General features: G+C 39.6%; 1 protein-coding gene and 1 long non-coding RNA gene across 3 annotated transcripts; one reads left to right on the top strand and one right to left on the bottom strand.

Moving 5' to 3' along the window:
* Positions 1 to 46: 46 nt before the first annotated feature.
* LOC311156989 lies at positions 47 to 15143 on the top strand. 2 transcript variants are annotated; one of them, XR_014616379.1, is made up of 6 exons: positions 47 to 191; positions 2859 to 2936; positions 3642 to 3683; positions 4948 to 5005; positions 5710 to 5804; positions 13949 to 15143. It is a non-coding gene; the product is annotated as an uncharacterized lncRNA (long non-coding RNA). The 2 variants fall into 2 exon arrangements; XR_014616380.1 differs by lacking the exon at positions 13949 to 15143 and adding an exon at positions 8479 to 9797.
* On the bottom strand, positions 7875 to 23728 carry UCHL5 (ubiquitin C-terminal hydrolase L5). Its single transcript, XM_084211338.1, has 11 exons — positions 23521 to 23728; positions 22104 to 22167; positions 19920 to 20025; positions 13594 to 13719; positions 13448 to 13509; positions 13240 to 13370; positions 11848 to 11911; positions 10686 to 10788; positions 10125 to 10238; positions 9808 to 9906; positions 7875 to 8474 (listed from the first exon to the last, which is right to left on the bottom strand). The coding sequence occupies exons 1-11, from the start codon at positions 23600 to 23602 to the stop codon at positions 8430 to 8432; spliced, it is 996 nt and encodes a 331-aa protein (XP_084067464.1). The 5' UTR covers positions 23603 to 23728; the 3' UTR covers positions 7875 to 8429.
* Between the last annotated feature and the right edge of the window lie 2007 nt (positions 23729 to 25735).

Genomic DNA, 25735 nt, shown 5'->3' with positions numbered 1-25735 from the left:
GCACCACCCGCCCCTTCCTGCGCCCGCCTTCCCCTGCAACCGGGACGCGACGGGACGGGACGGGGAGAAATAGCCGAGTCACAGCCTAGAGCCCGTGAGGGCAGGGCGGGGGAACTACCGCCCGTCTCGGGCAGGGTACCTCGCGCTCCGTCAAGGACGGTCTCCAATGTCAGATGCCTTCCTCCTTTCAGGTGGGGTCTTTTTTCCCCCCTCTCACCTCCTCTTGTCATAGTTAGCGGGCTCGGGGGTGGGAGGTCGAGGCTTTTCACGCACGGAGTGGCTCCTGGGGACCGCTCTGTGTTTTGGGAGCTTGCTGAGGGCCCCCGCCCGCCATTTTCTCTCCCTCAGGAACCTCTGTTGGCGGACCCTGCGGTTGCCTCATGCCACCGCACCTTATTGCTTCAAGCCGGTTACTGTCCTTACTTCAGGGAAAAATAGCACAAAGTAAGTTCCCTCTTACGTGGCCGTGCAGGGCAAAGCTTTCGGAGTTTTGCCCACCAGTCCCAAGTGAAGGCGTAGAGATGGACTCTGTGCTGGAGGAGGTCCGCCGTAGCTTTGTGTGCTGTAGGACACAAATCATTCTTAGCTTTAACCAACACCACAGGTAAGATGTTTGGGGACCCTCCAAGCTTTCCTGTGTCAGTCAGAACTAGTTGGGATACAGAAGAAATTTTATAACTCAATTGTAGAATGTCTTGCAGTCACTTGACTTGCAGCATTTACTAAGCACGTACTGACTGACAGTTTTGTTACAAGAGCTAATTATTTAGCATCGGGATATTTCAAGGTAACATCCACTTGATGCCTGTTTATGGGAACATGAATATGGTGTAAAAAACTAAGAAAGGTATATTTAAATTAAAGACCAAAAATGGTATTCAGTGGTCCTGTTTTATTGCCCGTCTATTTTATATCTATGCCCAGCTAGAGGCTCTGTGGGATCGATCCTGCTGTGATGTCATTGTGCAGGATGCTGTGCAGGGAATGACTGCTTTTCTGTTCTCCTTTCATAACACTGTGAGGAGCACCCAGTATATTATTGTCAGTCCAACATCTGAAGTGCAGCATTGCATGACCTGGAAACACAATATAAATAGGGCATTATCAAGTCAGAAGTAGCCATGCCCAGAGCCAGGGACTTGAGAGAGCAGGCCTGCAAAAGAAAGCTGGGTTCTGATGTTCTCTTCAGTCTGGGTTTTAATATTCCAGTCTGGGGCCTTCTACCACTTTGTCTTTTGGTTCCCGTATTGTGGAAAGGCTTCATTTTTCATGTAGTTTATGTTTTCCCTCAACATTTAATTGCATTGCCAGTAGATAGGAACATGCTAACAACAATTTTCAGTAGCACAGCATAGGTTACCACAGTAATACATAGTTGAAATTTAAAGAAGTGGGATATGAAATCACTTACTGTTCTTACTATGTAACACTGCACAGATGAGCACTTTAATTCTCAAACTCCACTTCAGACTTCCATCAGAGTCAGGCTTTTGTAGTGTTTATTCTTTGTTATGTTTTCTGAAAGTTCAGAAATTTGTAGATGAGCTTGTTCTCTTGCTGGGATCTGGTGCCACTAGATAACTTAGATTATTTTTAGTGTCTGCCTTCCCCAGTTACGCAGCATTTCTTCCTGCGTGATACACTGCTTTTAGCATTTGAAACACAAAGTGTTATTTGTCTGTAGGATTACTGTTTTCAAATCTCATTTCAGCTTATCATTAAATCAGCTATAATTAATCTCCACTTATGTACATTGTTCTTTCTTTTATGTTCTTAAAAGCCCACAGGAATTAGTTTTTATTCTATTGCATATACTCTCAATTTTTAAATCCTTTCTCTCCTTTTTCCCGTCCAAAAGGGGATAACGTGTAGGCATGGTTCTAAAATCTGACAATTGTGGCCACACTAGTAATGTTCCTCAAATTATACATTAAAAATGACTCCTCATTTTAGCCTCTATGACTGAGAGAAATACCTAAAATACCAGTGTAACTGTCAAATGGTATCATCTCACCATTCAATTTTTATATTACTCTTTCCATATAAAACTGCTCCAGAACTGTGGTACCAGGATAGCTGTCTTTAAAAAAAGAAATGTGTATTTTTTAAATGTCTTGGCAGTGTTTCAGTTTTGCTATTTTAGTTAGCAATGTGACTTGTAAAGCTGATAAAGGAAAAATTCTCATTTTGAAACCTGTGATATCAGAATGGAAGGCAAGAATGAAATACTTTTCCAGGTGGCTGCAAGCATGTCCTTGTTATTTCACACAGTAAAAATTCTAAACCACAGATAATAAAAAAGAAAATCCTTAGCACTTGTATATACTTGACCATCATGTTAAAAAATTGACCATCACGTTAACCAAACCTAAATTCCTGCACTTTTATAAAATTCCATTGACAAAAGCAGAAGACTGTATCCATCCAACAATCATTGAAAAAAAATCCAATGTTCATTAGAGAGCATGCTGAATGTCATCCAAGCCCATGGGATACAAATACAACTATTGGAGCTAGTTTTATATGCTTATTTTAAATAATAAAACAGTGTTAGCAAAATACAGCCTTCCACTGTGGACATGCTCGGTATCTCCAACATAACACACAAGGCTTCCATTTCCCATGTATAGAAAAGCCTAGAGGATCTAAAGGAACATGAAGTCCATATGTGTAAAATGAGTGCTCTTCCTTGAAAGCTTCTCTCCCAAGCATTCACAAATTCACAATTTGCACAAATAAATAATACTATATAACCCACCAAACATCAGATTTGTTTAAAAATTTCTTTACCATTCTTTGATGCTGTTCATAATAAATTTGTAGAATATCAATACAATTATTAATGTTTGTGTTTTCAGCCTACTTGGAATGCAAAGGTCTATGTAAATATACCCCCGAATGCAGCTGCTGTGGAAAAAAAAGAAATTATAAGGAAGGTAAGAAACTTTGTTTTGATGATTTCTCATTAGAGGTTTCACTTCTCTAACCATCCCATCTCATCATCCTCCTTGTCCCACTGGTGTTGTGGGATGCAGAATGCTGATTCAGGAGTACGTGCCCAGATGCTCCTCCTTATTGCCTTTTTTGCCTACATGTCATTGCCTGCTTTGCTCCAATCCCAGACCTTCTAGTACCATTCAGCACATCTCTCTTTTTGGGATAAAAATTTTGAAGCAACAGAAAGTAGAATAATTTGCAGCAGAGCAAGTCTGTAGTTCCACTACCACATCCTTGTCACTCCAGTGCCCTCTGCCGAAGTAACCGTCTCCTTGGCCTCTGAGTCCCCTTGGGCAGGGGCAGGGGCAGGAGCCTCTGCCAAGGGCCATAAGCTGCCACCTCTTTATCTTGCACTTGACTTCCTTGCTGTATTTCCTTTTCTATTCTGTCTCAACAGAAAAGCAGAAGTATGACCCCTTATTTCCTTTCCTTGCTCCATTGGTACTTAGGTTGAAATTTGTTCTTTTCCTTCATAGCATTGCTGCATCACATTTTACAGCAGCCTCTTAATGAGCTTAGGAAGGCAACATATATGGGATGATAAACAATTAAGGCAATTATATTTTATAAGAATTCCAGTGCATGTGTGTATAACGCTGAAAACCACCTAAATTAACAATGTAAATTTTGTTCCTTTCTGGCAGGTTTACTCATGTACTATAAAGCTGGAAGAAAATGAGAGACAGGTAAGGCGATACAGTTAGTACCTTTGCTTAGTTGCATGTAAACCCATTTAGCTTACCCTTTGCAGGGTAAGCTAAATTGTAAAGGTTAAGCAGTGGCAAGATGAGGAATGGTCTGGCCTTCTGTTCCAACCACTAGACCTTGTGCATCCTCCACTCTCATGCGAGTTACCGTAATTACATTATGACTAAAGTGCCATCTGAATAATTTTATCAATCAAATTTCCCAGGGAAAGCACTCTTACCACATGTAAAAGGTAGGACTGTCTTAGATCTCTGTAATCACATCACATTTCTGCAGTAAAAGAAAATGTCCTAATGATTTCTTGGAATTAGCCTTGCTTTGTGTTATCCATAAAGACTCCCAAGTTTGGTACTGGTTTGGTTTGAGAACACCTGATACAAGACCTGATACAAGATACAACTGTCAAATTTCCACAGGAAAATCAAGGGCCAACCTTAGCTAATCCTAACACATGATTAATTGCATAAGGCATGTTTAGGTGTTTTTATATTAGTGTGGATCTCAAGGAACTGCTGCTTATTCAGATCTCAGTTCTGAGATTTTATTTTAAAATTATGTTCAGGAAGTTGCAGAGGGACACGTTTTAAACTCCTCAGTGGCTTTTCAAAAGAGATAGGTAAACAAAAATCAGTTTTATAATACACAAATATATATGTAATATACATGTTTTTATATATGTAGCTGCAGCATATGCGGGAAAAACAGGTAAAATATTATTTTCAGTGAAAACCCATCAAAATTTGTTTAGGTAGGCTGAGATTATTTTTTGGAGATCATAGCTGTATGGTAATTTCTGTTAGTCTTTTACCAAAACCCCCACCTTTTTAATAAGAATTTCCTCCTTCAGTTTTAAATTTCTTTTCAGCACAGTATTCTCAGTTTCCACTCATTATTGTACTGGTAAAAACCTGTTACACATCATTCTAGCAGTTCAATTTCAGCAGGAAACACTGAAATTTCTGTATTGTAAATGTACAGTACAGTTTGTGCCTTTTGTGTATGTTCTTCTGGTTTTGGTAGATTCTCATCAAGAATTACATCATTAATCCTAACACTTAAGGACTTTGTTTTAATTTGATATTTGAACTATTCTTTTTTTGAACTTTCCTAAAAAGATGGCAGATTCTGTAAAAAGAAGTTGCTATCTTTTTATTGTTTATAAAAGATTTTTTTCAAGCTTTCTTGAAGGCTTTTATAATCTGACATGTCATAATGATGTTCCCTACTCTTCTTTGAGTCTAGCAGGTGAAAGAAGCAGCATTTACAAAAGAAGAGAAACGAAAATCACTGAAGGAAATGCGTAAGTCGAGTGAAAATTAGTAATACTGGAATTGGCTCTTATTATCAGACAGAAAGAGATAATATTTGTGGTTTGGTGAGTTAGATATTTTTGATGTTATTTTTCTACATAAGCTACGGATATAATTGCTAAAGAAGAAAACAGTGAAAAGATCAGAACATCCTGTGAGCACAGATAGAGCTTACATTGTGTATACATTTTTGAGATATTAAACTCATTTATTTTTAGCAAGTGTCATCAATTTCTCAGAGATGAATCGATTCTTTTTATATGCTCATTGAGGCACATGGAATGCACAAGTCTTAGCCTGTTAAGAAATGCTAGCTATTTTGAGAAGCACACTTTCTTTGCTGTTAGGAAAACTTCTTGGACATAAGGCCACAGTAGCTCCAGTCTGTTTCTCCCCAATATTTCTGTGGCTTTGCTAGGCAGACATGTTACCTGCTTGAAAAATATGAGCCAATAAATAACTTACCTTCCTTCTGAAATCCTTAGTCTTTGCAACTTGAATGTACTTGGATTTCACCAATTTGATATCAGAAGATAGTCTGTAATAAACTGCCACATAAACAATCTCAGGCAGCTGTTTCTCTTATTGTTTCCATTAACATAGTGCTCTGGGAAAAGAAAAAAAGGCAAGAAAAGGAGTGTCCTGTATTTTCATACACAAACCCCACCTTCTCTCCTTGGGCTTCTTTCCACAGGAAGCACATAGGCATGTATGCACTTATTTGCATAATTAATAGACAAGATAAAACTCTTTCTACCCTACACTGATGAGTCAAACACTGAAAAACAGGTGAGAGCAAGCACGGTCATTCACTGATCTCTCAGGTGTAGCTGCTAAAACTCACAAGGTTTGGGAGGCAAAGGCTGAAACCAGCTATACTGGGTTTGCATGGCCTGGTTTTTGGTAGCATGGGGGGCTATAGGGGTGGCTTTTGTGAGAAGCTGCTGGAAGCTTCCTCCATGTCTGGCAAAACCAATCCCTGGTAGCTCCAAAGATGGAGATGATGCTGGCCAAGGCTGGGCCAGTTCGAAATGGTGGTAATGCCTCTGTGATAGCAGATTTAAGAATAAAGAAAAGCAAGTTTTGCAGTTGTAATTGTGGCCAGAGAGAAGCAAGGTGAGAATATGTGAGAGGAACAGCAGACATCAAGGGGCAGTGAAGGAGGAGAGGCAGGAGGCATTCCAGGAGCTGGAACTGAGCCTGTGGAGAAGACCATGGTGAAGCAGCTGTGCCCCTGCAGCCCATGGAGGTGCACCGGGATGCAGCATTCCACCTGCAGGCCATGGAGGAGCCCCATGCCATAGAAGGGGAATGCCTGAGAGGAGACTGTGGCCCAGTGAGCCTTAGCAACCACTGAAAACATCAGTTTGTTACCAACATTTTTCTCAGACTCCATCCAAAACACAGCACTGCACCAGCTACCAAGGAGAAAATGAACTGTATCCCAGCCGAGCCAGGATCAGCTTCCTGTCCAGCTCTGCATTCACATGATGCTGTCCTAATATACAAATAACTGCCCAAGACACACATGAAAAAATGTTTCTACAAATTTGGCAAAAAAAGAAATTTGCCACAACTTTGATCAGAAAAAGATTCCTAATACAACAGAAAACACTAGTTTTGAAATGTTCTACATTAAGCAGCCTTTTAAAAAAAACTAAGCATTTTTCACTTATACATTAGAGTAACAAATTTGGTTAAAATTTGATCTTTACATCCATCCTTTTTGTGTCTGTTCACAAATCCAGAAAGATTGCTTGCAATGTAAGTTTCCTAATTTCTGAAACAATTGCTACTAAAATTTGTTGATAATTGCAAAAATAATAATCTTCTTCAGCAAAATTCCTCTTCCTTTTGTGCCCAAGCACACCAGTAAGAGGAGAATGAAATTACTTCAGTACAAATTTAAGTTGACATCTAATGTTAAATTGCAAAATTCGTCAAGGATGACAGGGTGCAGCAGGAGTCATCAGGCTACCACTTAAAAAGAGAGACAAGTATTTTCAACAAGTTGAAATGGAGTTTCAAATATAATTTTTAAAGCAGAAATGTCTCTTCCACTGTAAGAGTCTTTCCGTATCCTTGGACAATAATGCTGCAGTGAATTACTAAACTAAGAAACTCTCACAAGAGTTTATATTCTCATTAACCTGATCAATTTTCTACAAAACACAGATATGGATGTCAGGTTTTTCCCAAAACCGAGCTTACCTTTCCAGCTACAGCAATGACTTGAGGAGATCCTTCCAACAGCGAAGAGCACACTCTGTTTTACTTCTTCAGCCAAAATTTTATCCTGCTTATATAAATATATATGCAATATATACAAAGCACCATAGGTAACAATGTTTTGTATCTTTTTCCTTTCTTTTTCTTATTCAAGTCTTTTAGGAAGAAACTGGAAGTTTTTAAACAAACACACGTTCACTGACAGTGAATAATTCAAGCAGTGTGTATTGTTGCAATGGCCTATTACTATCCATACCAAAACAATCAGTTCACAGCTCACATGCTGCCTGCAGGACACCCACTGAACTCCATTCCCCAGATATTTCCTTTGGTCCATGGGACCTAGCTCAAGCATCTTCCACAGCAATATTGTCATCAACAATAATCTTCCATACACCTTGTTCCTTATATTACTTCTCAAAGTAAAAAAAACAAACAGTGCTTTAAAGACTTAGATTGAACATACTCCAGAAGAGGAATACCTTATATCCAAGAATATTAACTCCCCAAAACAATAGTGTGCCTTCTTTCTACCTCAAATTTAGAATGCATATACTCGTCACAAGGCTGATGACCTCCATATCCTAATCATCTTGTCCCATAATAAAATACCACAGAAAGAAGTTTGCCAAAATAAAAATGGGAATATTTATTATCTTTTCTACTAAAGCAATGCAGTTCTTTTGAGATTATACATTGGTCTTTGCAAATGTTTCTACAGCTTAATTCATACTTTTCCATTTTGTAAAAAAATTAGACGCATACTTCATAAAAACAAAGACACAGGCCATGTCACCGAACAACTGGAAAGGATTGTAACTGTTAGTAGGGATGAGCAAAGAAAGCTCATGCTTATACTTAAACCTCTGGCATTTGTATCATTATCATGTTCAAGTGGGACAAAATGGGGACATTTTCCTTGCACATTTCTGGGTCCACTTCCCAAGCTTTCAGACAAACTGTTAAATACTGAATGTGACCAGGAGAACCTAAACATTGCTCAGCAGTACTACATGCACAAGATGCAGGGGAAGGAAGAGTCAGACCCATGCAAACAGTACAAGACAAACCATTACAACTGGCAAACGTGCACCGGACAAAAATTGAAGTTTATGAAAAGCTTTATTTGTTGTCATGAAAATAATATCAGAAGCATGTAACTGTATGTGTTTTGCAAAGTCATCTTCATTTGGCCTCCTGAGCTTTCTTGGCATTCTGTTTTTCTTTCGCCTAGGAAACAAGGGGAGATGATGTCAAGCTTTGACAAGATGATGATCATACTGGAGCTTTGAATGACTACTCATTACATTTCTAAATATTAAAAATATGCTGGAAAAAGAAAAATTTAAATGTAAATTTGGACCCTTCAGAAGCATCCTACTATTTTACTAGGTTAGTGTATAAAGCCTTTTAATAACAAATGCAGGTTAAAAGAAATTATGCAAAAGAAATTGAGAGCAGGTAACTTGTGTAGGGAAAAAGTGCTATTTTAAAAACATAATTTAAACCCTCATTTTTCAAACCTCCATACCAATTTCATTTAACATAGAAAAAAACTCCTCCTAATGGAAACATTTTATGCCACAAGAAAACACCACATTCAGACATGCAGATGATCAAAATTGAACTCTGAAATAATTTAAAATCTTGGTGGTTTAGATCTTTGAAATAAGTGGAAAAAAACCCTGTTCCTGTCAAGAAGTTCCTGTCAAAATATTTGCAGACAGATTCTCATAACTTATATCAATCATAAATAGTTCAAATTGTTAAGGAACTGGCACTTTCTTCCTTATGAATTTACTTAAGAAACAGGTTGGGCAAGAAGAGGGGACAACTCAGAAGTAATACTGGCCAACAACTTTCTGTCAAAACATTAGTTAATTCTGAATCAGGCTGACACTTGTTACCACTTATTGGAGTGAACAGAACAGCATCTAATTCAGTGATTCAGAATTAAGATCTGTTACCACCAATTCACTGGTAATTTACTTGTGAAAGCAGCTTGATGGGTGTCATCAATGACTTCTGTTAACATGAAACTGGATTAAAACTCCACAAGTTACTCTCTTAAAAACTATGGGCCTGCAGATGTACCTTCCTAAATAAACTCAGCTAAAGAATGTACTCATTAGATAACACACAGCTCTTTTTCAGTATACTAATTCAGAGAGCCTTTCTCAGTGAGTATCAAATCCTGCCTCTGGCACTCAAGCATAAGTGCACACCAGCACAGAGCTGAGTACAATTCAAGTACCTGACCAGTTTAATAACCTTACCAAAGTGGCAGATATGCTCATTTATTAAAATTTTAATACAAATCTTAGCAGTAAACCAATGTTAATGGCTAGATACTTTAGAAAGGGGAAACCCAGGGCAGTAAATGAGCACAAGAGCAGGGAAAAGAGAGGGAACAAATCCCCAGCACTGTGCCATGGCTGCCACGGGAGCGTAGGGAGCTGTCCCTGACCGCAGAACTTGGAAGAATAAATGACATGGGCTCTTTTGTTTAAAAGAGAAGGTATGAAGAATTCTAGTAATATACTATCAGCTAGGAAATACTCACTTTTTCTACTAAGGGTATTAACTGCTGGTGCTCTGCTAGAGTCTTTAACAATTCCATGATGAAAGGCAGGTAGTTATGTTTTCTTCTAATATTTTCAATCTAAAAATAAATTAAAAGCATTAACAGAATTATTATATATTGAACCATCTTCCAGTCCCCATCCAGTTCCTTCACATTAATTGCAAAGCTCCCATATATATACATATATACACATATATATATACACACACACACACATTATATATATATATATAAAAAAGCTGACTTTATCTTACAACTGTTCCAATAATTTAATCAGAAAAGCAAAGACTACATACCTTATATCTTTTTAACTTTTGGTTCTCTTCTTCAATTAACATCTGGTATTTTGCAACTTCTGATTGTATAGAACTTAACATATTACTACTTTGATCTGTATCCATAGGCTCCTCCTTCCACAAAACAAAAATTTAAATGGATGATGTTACTCCATTTTTAAATTTTACTTTTTTAAAAGCAAATTTTGTCTCAAGGGTATTTCTATCACAGAAAGATTCAGTTTTGTTTACCATACCAGGAATTTGTTTACATACCATACCAGTTTTGTTTACATACCAGGAATTTCTGCAGTTACAAGTAGGTACTGGGAAAAAACCAGTTCTAGCACCACAGCAAATGAGTCAAGGCAGAAAGTCAAAATGACATGGTCAACACTGTGCTGAGTGCTCAGCTCAGAGCCAGCACTGAGTGCATCCACACTGTGCTGGAAAAATCTCTAGCAATCACTCCCTGCTTTTTTTGCTGCTGCTCCATTGGGAGCAAGGAAGGGAAGTGAATAGTAAAGCCAACACATAGAACTATCAGGGAAATACTTTAGCAATTTAAATTCCATGGCCTACCTCTGCCAGTTGCTGCTGTAATTCTGCAATCCTCTGCTCATAGATCATCTTCCTGTCAGACACAATAGCCATCAGGTTAAACCTTATCTCACCTTCACTGTATCTAAATGAGGAACAGAAAAACAAAACAACAAAGACAACCCACTTTCAAAATGAGTTACCAACATGACAATTCAAAAGTCCCCTCCTTGATGTCATTTCATAAAAACAAAACTTTAAATGGGTCTATTAAATTAAGTTGTGCTACAGATCCAATCTTGTTACAAAATAAAATCAGATCACAAATTAATTCTATCCGATATGTAACTCCTAATTACCTTCTCTCCCCTAAATTCACTATTCCTGTCTTGGGTCACAAAACAAATACTGAAACTGTCCAAAAAAGAAAAGAAAACATGACAACAGAACTTGCAGAAGATGCTTCACACAATAGTTTTTACTTTGTCATTACTATTACATGTTAGAAAATATTGGAGACTTCTCCACACAGTGTGGGAAGTACATTCAACAATTAGACTAACAGGCCTCTTGGAGGTTAAGTTCTCCAAAAACAACTTGGTAGTCCTGTTTTGCTTATCAAAAAAAAAGTCTTTGAGCAAAAAGTTAGAATTGTTTTCTAAAAATGGCATAAAATCAACTTTATTTCTAACAAATTTGCGACTGCATTTTGGAAACAAAGTTAAGAAGTAGGAAAGTTCCACAGTATGTTTTTCTAGCTTAAATTTCTAAGACAGGTCATTCCTTAGAAAACTTCATATCTCTAAATACGGCTGTATGGACAGAATTACTGTCTAATAATTTTAAGTGCATAGGCAAATGTTACTTATGGTTACGACACTCTTAGCTTTCACTCACAAAGATCCACAGCTGTGCAACATATAACAATCTGTTTCCAGAGCACTTGAGGATCTCTCTTCACTACACAGACACCTACTTGGATTAATTATGCAGCAGCACAGTCTATTTGAGATTTATCTATCATCACATTTGCCTCATGTTGGGCAACAGGTTCTCAAGTCACACAATGATATGCATGAAGAAATGATGTATAAGTGCCATTGCTTAGAAATTCAGCAGAAATCCTTTAACTGAAGGAAGTAAAGACAAAGGAATTTTCAAGTATAGGTAAGGCGCTATATTTAAAGGCATCACGACCATTTACTTTTGTATGCGCTTCTCTATGACGGGCCGCACTGCACTTATCCAGTCATCCTGATGGCATGCACCTGGGGAAAACACAGAAAAAATTAATCATCTTTGCAAAATTTACCAAAGGAAAAATTCAATATCATGGCAAAATTTATTGCAAAATTGACTCATATAATTCAGGCTTATGCAGCAACTTCAGAGTATATAACAAGTTTTTCCTTAGCTACTGCAGTCTGAAATTACTTAGGTGGTTTTTCAGGAGGTGGAAGATGTTTTATTAGTAACAATAGTTAGATAATGCAGTGACCAAAGCAATGGAACAAAACTAAATTTTAAGGGCATAAGCAGCTAACATTTTTTTTGCTGCTAACAAGGAATATTGGGGTGGGGGAAAGTGTTACATAATATTTTTATGACACAAGGGGAATTAGTTGGTATGACAACATAGGAAGTAGATAGCAAAGGAAAACACTATGGACAGGTACAGCTGTTTAATATTAACTCTTGATTTTGTCTATGTGGATGCAATATAACATGAAAAAGTCAGGCAGAAAGAAAAACCATAAAAGGATATATGATAGAGAACTTAATTTCAAGATCTATGACAGGATACCCACAGGTGATTTCCTAAGCTGAAAATGTCTCTTTTGCAATTTCAAGACCTTAAAGTAAATTTAGAGACTCATAACCTTGTGACCACACAAATGATGTTACTGTTAGGTCCAAAGACTGTACAGTATCTCTGGACAGACTAAAGACAAGATTAAGCAGCAAGCTGTTGCTCAGCCTTAACATAAATAAAATTGTCAACAAATCTGGGAAAACACTCCGGGAATGGAGTGTGGAACATGTTGACAATGTATCAGGCTCTAAAGTACAGACACATGATAGGCAGTGCAGAGCTTTTCAAGACTCAACAGGGCACACATATCTCAAGAAATATTACAAAACAGAAGCCTGTCTTACAGAGAACAAAGCTATTTTCTTTTAAACCATTAGGGAAACACTTGCTATCTAAGAAGAAAAGAGGGCAGTGTGTAAACACAAGCCACATAATGGAAAAAAGTGTCTGGAGTCAGCTGTATACATTCTCCCTTTATTGAAACTTCTCTCTTGCAACAAAGCTATCAAGGTTTTGGAAGGGATTGCAGGACCTGATCATTTGATTACTAAATGAAAAGAGCATCAGAGCATCAGAGACATGGAGGAAGCAGGGAGAAAACTGTATTTTCAGACCAACAAAACTAAAACAATACAAATGACTGCAAGGAAGTACAAGCCTACAGCACATTCAGAAAACTTTCAAGATATTCTTTATTTTAATAAATAATTTGCTTTGAGCCTATAACATATGACCAATTTATTGCAAAAAGCCATTGTTAAAATGAAGGATGTAAAATGTTACCTAAATCAATTGGTCCTTCCCTTAAGCCATCTAGCTCATATAGCCTCCCATTAACAGGAACATAGCTTACGAAGTGAAAGGCATCTTCTTCCTTTGCTGAAGACTTTGCATCAAACTCAAACATCTGTTGTCTGCAAAGAAAATTTAAAAACCCCTGAGATTAAAAAGGATTTGATCAAATTTTGGCCAGATTTAAAACATATGTTACCTGGCAAAACTGTTGTGAACTTGCCGAATCACTTCTGAGTTGCTCAGTGCCAAGCCTTTCATCTGAAAGGAAGTAACAGAACACCTGTAAACCACCACAGCTGTAACACTGTGACACTCAAAATGCAGAAAACAGTGGTCACTCACTGCAGCATCAAAGCTTTGGGAAAATTCTTTAAATTCTGACAAGGTCTCTCCTAGATGAATGTCTTGATGAGCACAGTTTAACAGCACACTTACTATGGCTTGAGTTGCACAGGCATTATTTATGACCTAGAAAAAAGCATGGAGAATTCAGTTAGGACTGGTGATAAAAGTTCACTCCAAACTGTGTTTGCTTTTGTTACACATACATACACTTTCTATGCTGATTCACATTAGAGCTGCACCCTAACACAGACTGGATTTGCTGCCTGGGTAGCTACAGAAAAGCCCTTGCTATGATAAAATCAGCTCTGCGTGCTGTCACATACAATTCACTGATAAAACTCATCTTTCACAGCTGTCCTCAAAAACTGTCATTCCACTGCCTCACCATCTCTCTTAAAGTGATTAATGAAAGGCATAGAAGAAAGCCAAAAATCCTTGGATCCCTGTGGAGAAACACACAGTAATATTCAAAGCAAGTTGCCCAAATTGTGTTATCTATGGACTTAAAAAAAGGTCAACTCCCCTAAGAAAAGTCCTACAAATAATCAGATCTCCTACTAGGAGTAAGAGGTCAAAAAATTTAATTTGAAGCAATAAAAAATATTATGGAACTTTAAATTGTTATTAAAAGGTTTTATTGGACAAAAAAATTCAAGTATTCTTGGGATAAACTAATAAAAGTACTCTAAGATGTAGATATTGTTTAAATGATGGTTAGCTGAATAACATACTTCTCCAACATAGCTATCTTTTTCAAGTTAAAGTTACTAGTTTGACACTGTTACATTTCAGTGTTAAATATTCCACTTCAAAAAATATAAATAACCCCCTTTGTATTAAAGCCATGTCTTTAATGTTGTTTACTAATAACCAAACTAAACCACTGTATTTAGAAAAAGAAGCTGCAAAAATTATTAAATATAATCTGAGATTTAACTAAATGCACTGTAATCAAATGATATGAGGCCATAATACAGGACTTTATATTAGCAGTTTTTTCTCAGAGAGCTATAGGTTAGGAAAGAGTAATGTATCATTAGTCTTTGAGACTGTTTTGCAATTGAAAATGCTACTTAAAACTTTCAGAGAGGATGCGACTTTTGTATAAAATATGAAAATTAGTTCAGGGCCATGAATGTGAAACCACTTCCAACAAGAAAGGAGAAAAAAAAAAAAAAACAAGAGAAAACCCAAGCAACCTGTTTTACAATCAAGGCTAGTCCTAACAAAGGAAAACCTAGTATGTTAATACTAAAAGCCACATTATAATTTTATTTTCTATACTTCAGGGTGTTCTCAGTTCAGATTATGTATATATGCAGGTGATAAATATTAAAACACTTCTTAATTTAAGAAAAATATTATCTAGTTGACTTAAATAGTAATCAAGGGAGTCAACTATACATACAGTACAGATTACAGCAGCCAAAACTGAAATTAAACCAACTGCAGGTACACCAGGTAAGGGCTGGAATACACAGGTGCAAAATAAAGGACATACAAGGAAAATCCATCAAGGGCAGCGAAATAATGAAGCCGCAGCAGAAAAATTCAAACCCCCAGATCATCAGAAGGGCATACTTTGAATTACACTGTAACATGGGAAAAAGAACTAAAGACTCTGAGATACAACTAAAGAATGTTCGCAGAGACAGTGGTAAGGTAGTGCTAGGATGAAAGCAGGGAAATCTCAAGTGGATGAGTGGGTGAAGCTGATGCAGTGTAATTAAGCTGATAGAGAAGCAAGAGAAGGCACAGAACTCTGTGCTGCTACAGTGAAGGCAGGATCACTACAGCAAATTGTATTTGTAAATGATATTAGACTTTGCAAAGAATTAATGGGCTCATCAAATATTGGCCTTCAAGTGTATTTTGTATTCCAACTACATTATGAAAGAAGTCTGATGAACTATATAGGGACCAAGCTAAATAAAGTCTGACTGCTAGAAAACACTATGCAAAAGATGTGGATCTGATGGCAACAGCTTCCAGCTGTTGAAATGAAAATACATTATGGAAATACATTTTAGCACTTCAGTCAAGTGAGAGGCAGGAGCTAAGGAAAAGGCAGCAACAGTCCTGTAGTAGAAGAATAGAAAGAAATGCAGGTGATGTGCATAAAAAGCCAGTGTGTTCCTGGATGTAGATGACACAGGAGAACACCCAGATGGAACAAGGGAATCTCTAGCTAGTGGTGGCTCACAGGCAGGGTGAGCAGTGGAGGAGAGTGATGTGACTGCAGGACCAAATGCAGGCAAGTGTGGAATTTATTTGTCACACAGACACAGTGCCATCCGTGCACACAGCCAGTCCAGCACTGCTCCACACACAACCTAGAGAACCCTTCAGGATACCCATCTCTCATTCCCAGTGTGTCTCTTACTTAGGGTTGCTGAGCATTAGCAGAAAACATTCTTTGCTTTTAGGTAACATGATAATAAATGCAGGTTGTTCCCAAAAGATTTTTATTTGGACTTGAGGATTAAGAGGATTTTCTGCATTTGTCCAGAAATACCAACATTTGTCTGGATATTTCTGTCCAGGAAGTCTTGGTAAGGTATTAGATTGATCAAGACTTCAACTTAAAGTAGACACTCAGAGTTAAAAGATTTTGTAGACAAAAGTTCAAGGTGTATTTTACAATACTTGAAAGAAAACTGTAACGCACATACACAGAAATGTATCAAGAGAAGATTGACCTATTCCCAAGTGAAGCTCAGCTTAAACCAAGGAACCACTTGATTAGGCGACTCTCTAAGTAAGACACATTACTTCTTAAGCATGCACCTTTCTCTAGGGATCAGATCTGACCTTCTGGATCAACCTTAGGCAGAAGCACTTGAAATTCTTGACTGGCATCTTCTACCTGATGGATTACGTATTTTGCTTTTCAAAAAAGCTGTGGACAAGCCTGTGTTGCAATTGGTAGTATAACCAGGAAATCCCTGGAATTCACTTACAGAACATTCCAACATTACAGAACAGTTGGTTTTACAGAGCTCAACATGAAAAATTCAGCATTAGCAGGAAGTTCCACAATTTATTCTTGTTTCAAAACCCAATATAATTTTTTTAATTTATATTTTGTTGGAGTAAAGATATAATCTTTCTACAGCTATATTCAGTTACTGAAAATCTCTTTCTGATTTGTTTCATGTCTTGAAGTTGTACTTCTTGTAAGTTATCTGTTATCCCAAACTTATCTTTAACACAGATATCTGGTCTATCCTAATGTTACCAAATCTGAAAAGGTAATTTGAGTTTGAAATCAATTAAGTACTGGAAATGTAAAAAAAAATACATATGCTTCCTTTAGTGCCATAAACGTAACCAGAGACCAATGTTTTGTTATTAACAGTATCATTTATAAGACACCCCTTCTGAAGGTATTCCCAATTAATGAAGTTAATGTTCTGTCATGACAATGCAAAATAAAATAAATACATGGCACCTAGGAAAGGCAGGATACCAACAGTTCCATACTAAAACCCTGAAGATTTATTCAACTCAGAAGTAGTTTCAGATCTGCAACAATGGCATTCTTTTTTGTCCAGAGACACTTCTGCAGTGCTCAGCAGAGAATGCAGTTCCTCCAAAGAGTGTGGCAGGGAGCTGAATACATTGAACAGCTGTAATCATGTATCCATTGTGTATGAAAACAACACCAAGGGCTCACTGAAGCAACACAGAAATCAGGAAATTCTGAGTTAAGGCTGAAACTGTATCCTTAACTCACCTCATTGTGCCTATGTATCCTAGCTCAAAGGGTATGTAAGATCATCCAGAGGTCTCTGGCCTCAACTAGAGGACCAAACCATACCTAGGCATAACAGGGAGGCCAAATTTAACATGAGTGCACATAAAAGCGACCATTAAGAAACACCCATTTAATATGCATGCATACAAGACAGAGTTCAAAATTCAACCCCCCAACACAGCTGTGATATAATTTGGAACAAGATCTAGTTGCCATTTGGAATTCAACTACAACATCACTATGGAAGTGGAAATGAGGAAAATGTGAGCATGCACAAGCTTCTTACCAAAACTGCGTTTCCTAGAGCAATTTTAAAGATGCTTTACTAGACAGTTTGAGAGCTGTAGCCTTTTACCTCTAAATAGAATTCCCCACAATGAAACAATTTTTAAGATGAAACACATAATAAAGTTAAACAGAAACAAAATTCATCTCCTCTACTCAAGTCTTGTTATATTAACAGTAACCTTGTGCTCACACAGGATTCAGGAAGATTCTTGAAAACATGTCTGCAGTAAAACCAATTGTACCAAATGTCTTCAGATGGGAAAATTTAAAAGAAAATGTGTGAGAAAAGAAAGAGGCAAAGACTTGTTGAGATTTTTCAGGCTCCAGTGTCATGACAGTTTTGAAGATACAGATCAACAGATCAATAGCCTTAAATGTCATAAAAATTGCCCATACCAATCAATTTTTCTGGGATTCCAGCCTACAGATCAACAGAGTATAATTTCATATCATCCTTTTTGTAATGAAGAAAAAGGTCTTCTGGAAAGACCCTCAAAGCAAGCATAAAATTTGGCTTGAAACATACAGAGGAAATAAAAAATACACATGAACCCAGTTGCACGATGGCTGGGAGGACTTGCTCTTTCACAATACAAATATTCAATACTAATGCTCATCTTGCTTTGTGCTCCTGGGTGACTCAGAAGGATTCACTCTGTGGTTATGAGAAGTGCAGCAACTTCAGCACTACCATAAAGAAGCCCCTGTCCTCTCACTTACCTGTTACCAGTTTTGTCCTGTACAGACTTGCTGAACAGACACATCTCATAGTACAGCAGAGACCTTCTGCAATCTCATCTTAAAGCTCAAGAAAGCTCCTCTTAGCTATTGCCTTTAAACACAGTGTCAAGCTTCCAAAAAGGAAGGAGGTGGAGAAGGCAAAAGAAGTGCAGCAAGCAGAGAAATGCTTTAAAACTTTTCAGCATTCACAAGACAGCAATTCTAGAACAACCTCAGCTACTCACAGGAAACAAGATGAAACCCCTCGAGTGAAGTAAAGTTCACCTTAAAAATAAACAACATCCTCCAAAAAAATCCCTCTCTAGATTCCAATCAGAGTAATCTCCTCCTACCATGTAACTACCTTTGGGAAGTTACATCAAGGATTTTCTCTGAGTTCTTGGCCTCATAGCTGTTCTTTAGCTACAGCCCCGGGCTACTAACATTGTTTGGTTAGGTAGAATTCACAACCTAAACCAGTGTCTATGAGAGCTACCAAACTACAATTAGTAAACTGCTACTGATCACTGCATCATAAAAATGTTGGGCAGTGCTTGACAGGACTCAAGAGCTACAGCAGGGGAAGAATGAAGAGAAGCAGCATTGAAAAAGCAAATCCACAACAGCAGGATCATAAAATGAATGGAACAGAAGTGCAGGTACAGAGTGGCCTAGATGGCTATTTGCATTGTTTTCCATACTTCTATACTTTTACCTGGAAGTGTGAAAAGATTTTTTCATATACTGAAATGTGCATTTGTGGTGGGAAATAAAACAAGAAAAAAAACAACAAAAAAAAAGCCCCCAAACCTCCCACCCTAAATACCCCAACAACTAGACCATGTAACAGTCTTCACAGAAATCCAAATAATTTGCCCTTTGATGTCAATATTTTATAATTAATACCCATATTAAATGCTCCTACTTTCATTCTGGTCACTTTCTCCTGCTCTTCTTTCTCCCAGAAAATGCACACAGCAGTCTGTTAACTAAGACAAAATTTCAGTACTACTCTGTATTTAATGAAACACAATGGACTACATCAGCTAAATCAATTTTCCAGTGATTTCTAATTTAAATTCACCTTTCTGATTTGAATACTTAAAACTTGCATGCCAAAATGGTCTGCAAACCCTTAAAGGAAAGTGTTATCCTACATATACTGCCCAAGCTTCAGAGCATTTGAGAAAAGTAAGAAACTAAAAACAGGACCAAAAAGAATTTCTTCCAACAAGTTGTTGAAAGTGGTTTCAAAAGAAGTAATTTGCTCATCCTGCTGAGAACATTTACCAAGTCACTTCTGCACAGAAGACTGAGTTACTTTATGGGTGAGGGCTGACAAATAAATAAGAGCTTTACTCTTCCATAGCTGCAATTTTTGTCTGACTTGACAGATCAAACTGATCTGCTTTGTCAATACACAGCTCCTACTCTCAGAATTTGTTGATTCTGCAGAATATTAATTTCTGTGTACATACTAACAAAAAAATAGGGTTCTTTTTGGTATTAAAAGCTATGTTTCATGACATATCTGAAACAATTACTTAATTTCTCATACCTGCTTAGCAAAAAATATTGTATCCAGTCTGGAATCCTGGACAACAGAACCCGCTGGCTCCTCTCCGGGCTGCCACTTGAAGAGAAAAATCAGCCCATGTACTGGCCTGAAAAACAAAATTTATAGTCAACAAATCACCAATACTGATGAAAAATATTAGAATTATCTGTACTGCAGTCTAGCTGCATGCAGGTATGGTAATTCTGTTAATTCTTTCTAAATACCAGGAACTTACACTGAAACTTTCAGATGTGCTCTTTTAATTAGATAAAAAACAATTCCGGCTTCTTTCTGTAAATGCTAAACAATCCTCATCTGAATTAGCATTTAGCCACTAATTTTCAAAATTCGGGACCAGTTTTCCAGGTTACTGCAATTTTTATAGTTGCAGAACTCTCATTTGAGTTGGTTAGTGATAAACAGCTATCAAAGCATTTGTCAGTCATACACAAGAACAAATGTTTTAGTAATCCTTCTAGACACAGATGAAATGCCCAAAGAGGAGCTCTCCCAAAACCTCATGCTTTGAGTTAGCTCACCAACAAGTAAGATAAACTCAGTTTTCTCTTCTAGTAAAAATGTGTCTTGCCTTTCAGACTGCATGTCTTGAATAGTAAACAGCTTTCACTACACATTGCACTGTATTTAGTATTTCCAGAACACAAAAATTCATCAGTAAAGGAAATAACTCTTACAAAATCTTCAGCTACAGTAAGACAAAAACTTATTCATCAACTTAAATCTAAGGTCATCACCAAAAAGAGGCCACAAATGGTTTCTCTGCAAAAGACAAACGTACACCTGTAGTGCACAAGAAACTTTTCCTAAGCTCTGAGCAGAAACCTGAGATGCATTTTTTCAAATTCTCTCAGTGGAATTCTCTCTTCAGCACATGTCACAGCTGAGACAGCTACAACAGGCAGAGTATCATCACACAATTTCAGAAAGCTTCAACTCATACACAGTAACATCCTACCACTTCAGGCAAGCATCCACCCTTCTGGTTCTTTACCCAGCCTTTGATCCCCTCCTGTTGCACTGCCCCTGTGTGCCCTCTGTTCCCTTTGGTGTTGCTCAGTGCCCCTGGGCACTCCATGGCTCATTGCTGTCAGTGCTGTTCACCTGCTGCTCACAGCTGTGCCCACTGGGGATGGGGCTGGGCCAGCCCCACTCCCAACTACCACACACTGTGTACTTACAGACCTGCTGTTTAGAAAACAAAGATGCTTCTATATTCTTTCACTCCAAGTATTTATACATTGTGTAAAATATTGCAGGTGTAAATGGGAAGGGAGGATGAAAGCTGGCCATCCCTCAGGACTAGAAAGACATACATCTCCCAGCATATGCAAAGCTGTCACTTAATGAACAAACAGGTAAATGCTCTGATAGTGCAGACAGCAAATAAACCAATTCATAGGCAACATTTCTGCCTTTGAGGTGTTGCTGGTAAAATATCTTCAGTCAAAAATTCTAGAAGTACATCTTCTGTACCAATTCCTGCATGTTTTGAAAAATTAATCCTACACGTATGGGATATTTGCACAGGATAAAAGAGTATGGCCCAGGTTAAATGATATTTTCCTCTAAAAATCCTGTATGTAAACATGGATAACAGCATGTTTGCACATAGACATCATGGACAAAATGCTAAAAGAATTAATGTTGCTTAATGAGGGCAAAATTGTTCCACATGACACTAGTCATTATCAGTTATAAAAAGCCTATTTGCTTTCACATTCATAGAGAAGTAGTTCTGCAGGAAAACTGAGTTACAAAGGTATATAAGTACTGGAAAATAATTTAAGACAACAGAGGCAACATCATGGGATGTCAGGAGGGGGGAGATAAAGCAAGGAACAGAAATTCGCCGAAGAATTTGTTAAGAGCTGTAAGGCAAGCTAATGAAAAAATCATTAGAAATCTACTTCCACATTCTAGCTACTATCAGCATTTCTTTCAAAACCTGATTAAGCTAGATTAAGTACCAAAGAATGAATGAAAAGCAATTTAACTGCCAGATATTCCAGCAAATCAAAATCCTACCCAACTTCTGTTGAAACTGAAGGAAAAAACACAAACACAAAATGCCCTAAACAAAAGATCCACCAAAAATACACCTGAGTTTAGTACACATTCTTTCAGGGACTTCAGACAAATGTGAATAAAAAACATGTGACTTACTTTAATTTTTCAAAGTTCTCTGGCTCCAAACTCCATATTTCTTCAACTTGTGCTCCTCTACAGCCTGAAATAAGGAAAAAATACGGGTTTCTTCAACTAACTCATTTAAAAAGGGATGCAGCCATTAAAGACAGACTTATGAAAGAAAACACAAAGACATTATGTAGTATTTACAATTAGTACATCCAGGCTATGGAAAAGTCTATCTGTGGGCTTTAACAGACCTTGATTTAAAAAACCCAAACAAGAGAGAAATTATTTCAGGAATTTCTGAACCTCTGTACGGTGATACTGTCTTTACAAGAGAGTTGCATTTAAAAAAGAAGCAGAGGAGCTTAAATATCTCTGATCACTTCATGTCCTTTGCTTAAGAGAAAACAACACTGTTTATCAAGGCATTATCAACAAGCCCAAAGCAGAACTTTTAACACCTGTCTCCAGACAAAGACCTATGGTAGTAGATCAAAAATGCTATACACTCAAACAAGACATTTGCATAATACACAGCCCAAAAGGTTCAAATACTTAGTATGTGGAAGTTTCATTTATTAGCTGAATAAAAACGTAAAAGAAGCACGTCTACACTTTGTTTCTGAGAAAAAGACACGACAAACTATGAATCAATGAAATGTGGAGTAAAATAATTTTGGTTCTTTGGCTGAGAATAACCTGGTTGCTGTAATAACCATATATTCACAGTTTCACCAAAGACTTTAAATACAATTCAAAACAAAATTTGACATTCTAGAAGGTCAGGCTGCTGCTTGCAGGCTACCCAGCCACTGCTAAGCCCCACAGCTCAGCCTAGGCACAGCCCTTTCTCTCAATGTTCTCACTCCTGGGGCTCTGTAACCTGAACACCTTCCCAGCCTCAAGCTGTGCCAGCGAAGCTCAGATTGAACATCCGGAGGAATTTTTTCAAAGGGCTGATGAGACATTAGAATGGGCTGCCCAGGGAAGTGATGGAGTCACCGCCCCTGGAGGTGTTTAAGGAAAGACTGGGCATGGTATTCAATGCCACAGTCTGGCTGAGGAGGTGGTGTTAGGTCACAGGTTGGACCCGCTGATCCGAGAGACCTTTTCCAACCTAAAGAACGCCGTGACTCCACGCGGCACGTCCCTGCCAAGCCGTCCTGCAGCAGAGCAACAGGTGCCGGGGCGAGGGCCGGGCCGGGCCGCACAGGCCGCGCTGGGGCCGCACTCTCCGGTGCCCGCAGGCGGCCGGGCCGGGCCAGCGCCGCGGACATCACGGCAGCCGCGTTCGGCGCCGGCAGCGCGTCCCATCCCCTTCTCGACCCTGCAGCAACCGAGCCCTCGCATCCCCTTCCCGCCGGCCAGGGAAAGCGGGCTCGCACCCAGCGGTGCGGGAGCAGCACCGCGGAGCTCCCACCCCTGCCCAGCCCCGCTCGACCCTCACCAAAGCCCTTGATGAGTTCGGTGAAGACGCCCGGGTCGCTCTCCATGAGGCACCACTCGCCGGCGCTGCTACCCCCGGACATGGCGGCGCTGCCGCCGCTCAGGCTGCGAGGCCGAGCCGCGCCGCTCCCTTCCCGGCAGGACCCGCGCCGGACACCGCCATGGAGAGGCGGGGCGGCCGCAGGAAGCGGCGCGTGGGACTGGATCCGGGGCAGCGGCGGGCGCCGGCGGCACCGCCCCGGCCGCGGGAGGGCCGCGCCGCGCCTCGGGGATGCGCTCCGGGGCGGCTCGGGGGCGGGCGGCGGCTGCGGGGCCCTCGGGCGGCGCGGCGGGGAGCGGGGCCGGCCCCGACCATGGCTCCATCCGGGCACCGCGCGGGGGGCGCGGCCCCATCCGGGTCCCGGCGATGCTGTCGGGGCGCGGCGGGCGGGGCTGGAGCGGGAGACGCGGATCTCTGGCGGCCGGAGCGGGACGGCCCTGCCCGCCCCCCGTGCGCCCGGAGCGGCCCGGCCGCCGCTCGGTATCCCCGGTGCTTCCCCGGCCCATCGCCCCGCGGCCCCCGGGGCTGCGGCCCATCGCCCGGCCCCGCCCGGGCCGCGGCCTCGCAGGCAAGTGGCGTTTCCCGGGCTGCAGGGATGCGGGGTCCCTGGGCCGGCCGCGGGGATGCGTGGGGAACGCGGAGAGGCCGGGGGGAGCAGCTCCGGAGAGCCCCGGGGCGTGAGGGGCCCGCGGGGCGTTCCCGGGCGGATCTCTGGCGTTCCGCGTCCTCCCCGTCACGCGTGTTTATCGTCTTTATGGAGACTGACAGCTGCGATCGCAGCTCTCCCGGTATCCGCTTTAGGTGCTTCTATCTCCTAATTCTGCTCTACGTCAGCTAAGCCGCCTTTGCCCCCCAGTCAGGACATTTTTTAAAGCGCACAGGCTCTTGCAAATTCTGCAGTAGAAATGCGTGGGCTGGTATGTGGTTCGTATAATGGGATATCTGCTGTGCTGCTGTCGTCCACCACTCCGCTGGTGGTTTGGGAAGTGTTCTCTTGGCATCCCAGTTGATATGGAGGTGCTTATTTTCTGAAGTATGAGAACTATGTGGTCAGAGCTGTAGCACAAGCCTGTTTTATTACAGCAGTGTTACTCAATATGATGGATGTGGTCTCTCTGCTCAATTAAATAGAAGACATTCCTTTTAGTTTGCAGGGTAATGCTTATGCAGAGTATAGGGAGCAGAGAAGTGGAATGCAGTTCCTCGTACATTGAAGTATATGTCGTTTTGAAGTGTTCAAAGGCAATTTGAGAAGTTGTCTTTAAAATGTTAATGCTTTTGTCATAAAAGATCTGACTTTTTCAGAGTTTAATTCCATGAGATTTTGCTACAAAGTGTCATTAGTTGTTAATGTAGTAGTTAAACTTGAGAACTTAAATTAGAAGCTGTAGTTCTGTTAAAGCTTTATACTTTATGTGATTTTTTTTTCATCCATCCATGAAACTTGTCAGACGTTTTATTTCTTATGAAAGCTAGGACAATTTGGAAAAGTCATTGAAATTAACAAATGTCAACTTAATTGAATCACGCTATGTACAGCACCAAAAAATATTGACTTCTCCTGGTGTAACTGGTGTATAGACTGTTTCAGAGCAGTCAGTCATATTTTACTTACACATTTATATGCTGGCTAACATATAGTGGGTTTTCTCTTTGATTAATAATGGTGAACAGCCATAGAGTTTAGTTTAGCAATTTTTGTTATAGAACTCCTAGTCTGGGATTTTTAAGTCTGGGAATTGCTGTTTGCATTCCTGTAGTTCAGAAATTGAAAGTGCTTGTGGAGCCAGAATATTGTTGATAAATTGTTGATAAAGGTGTTTGAAATTCAAGTTCCCTGCTGCAGGTCAGCAGGTGAAGAGTAGGCTTATAGTAGAGCATATGTTAAGTGAGCATTTGCATTTGCATGAGCGTTTGCACCTGTTAGGGTGAAAGATGTCTCTGTTGTACGGGTGTTAAATGTAAAATAAGCTTTAGGTTTGGGCAGAGGAGAGGGATGAGTCCAAGGGAGGGAATAGCTCAGGAAACTTGTCAGGCTGAGATGTAATACAGGGTTAGAAATGGCTAAAATGATTTGAGCAGCTCAACTATGAATAAGTGCTTTTCCAGTATCTGCTGGTGAAGTGTAAATCTGATACTTTTGCTGTGACTGTTTAGTAGTGAGATTGGTGGTTTG

Source organism: Fringilla coelebs (assembly GCF_963513975.1).
Source record: "Fringilla coelebs genome assembly, chromosome: 9".
Classification (NCBI taxonomy): domain Eukaryota; kingdom Metazoa; phylum Chordata; class Aves; order Passeriformes; family Fringillidae; genus Fringilla; species Fringilla coelebs.
This window is presented reverse-complemented; position numbering and strand designations above follow the sequence as displayed.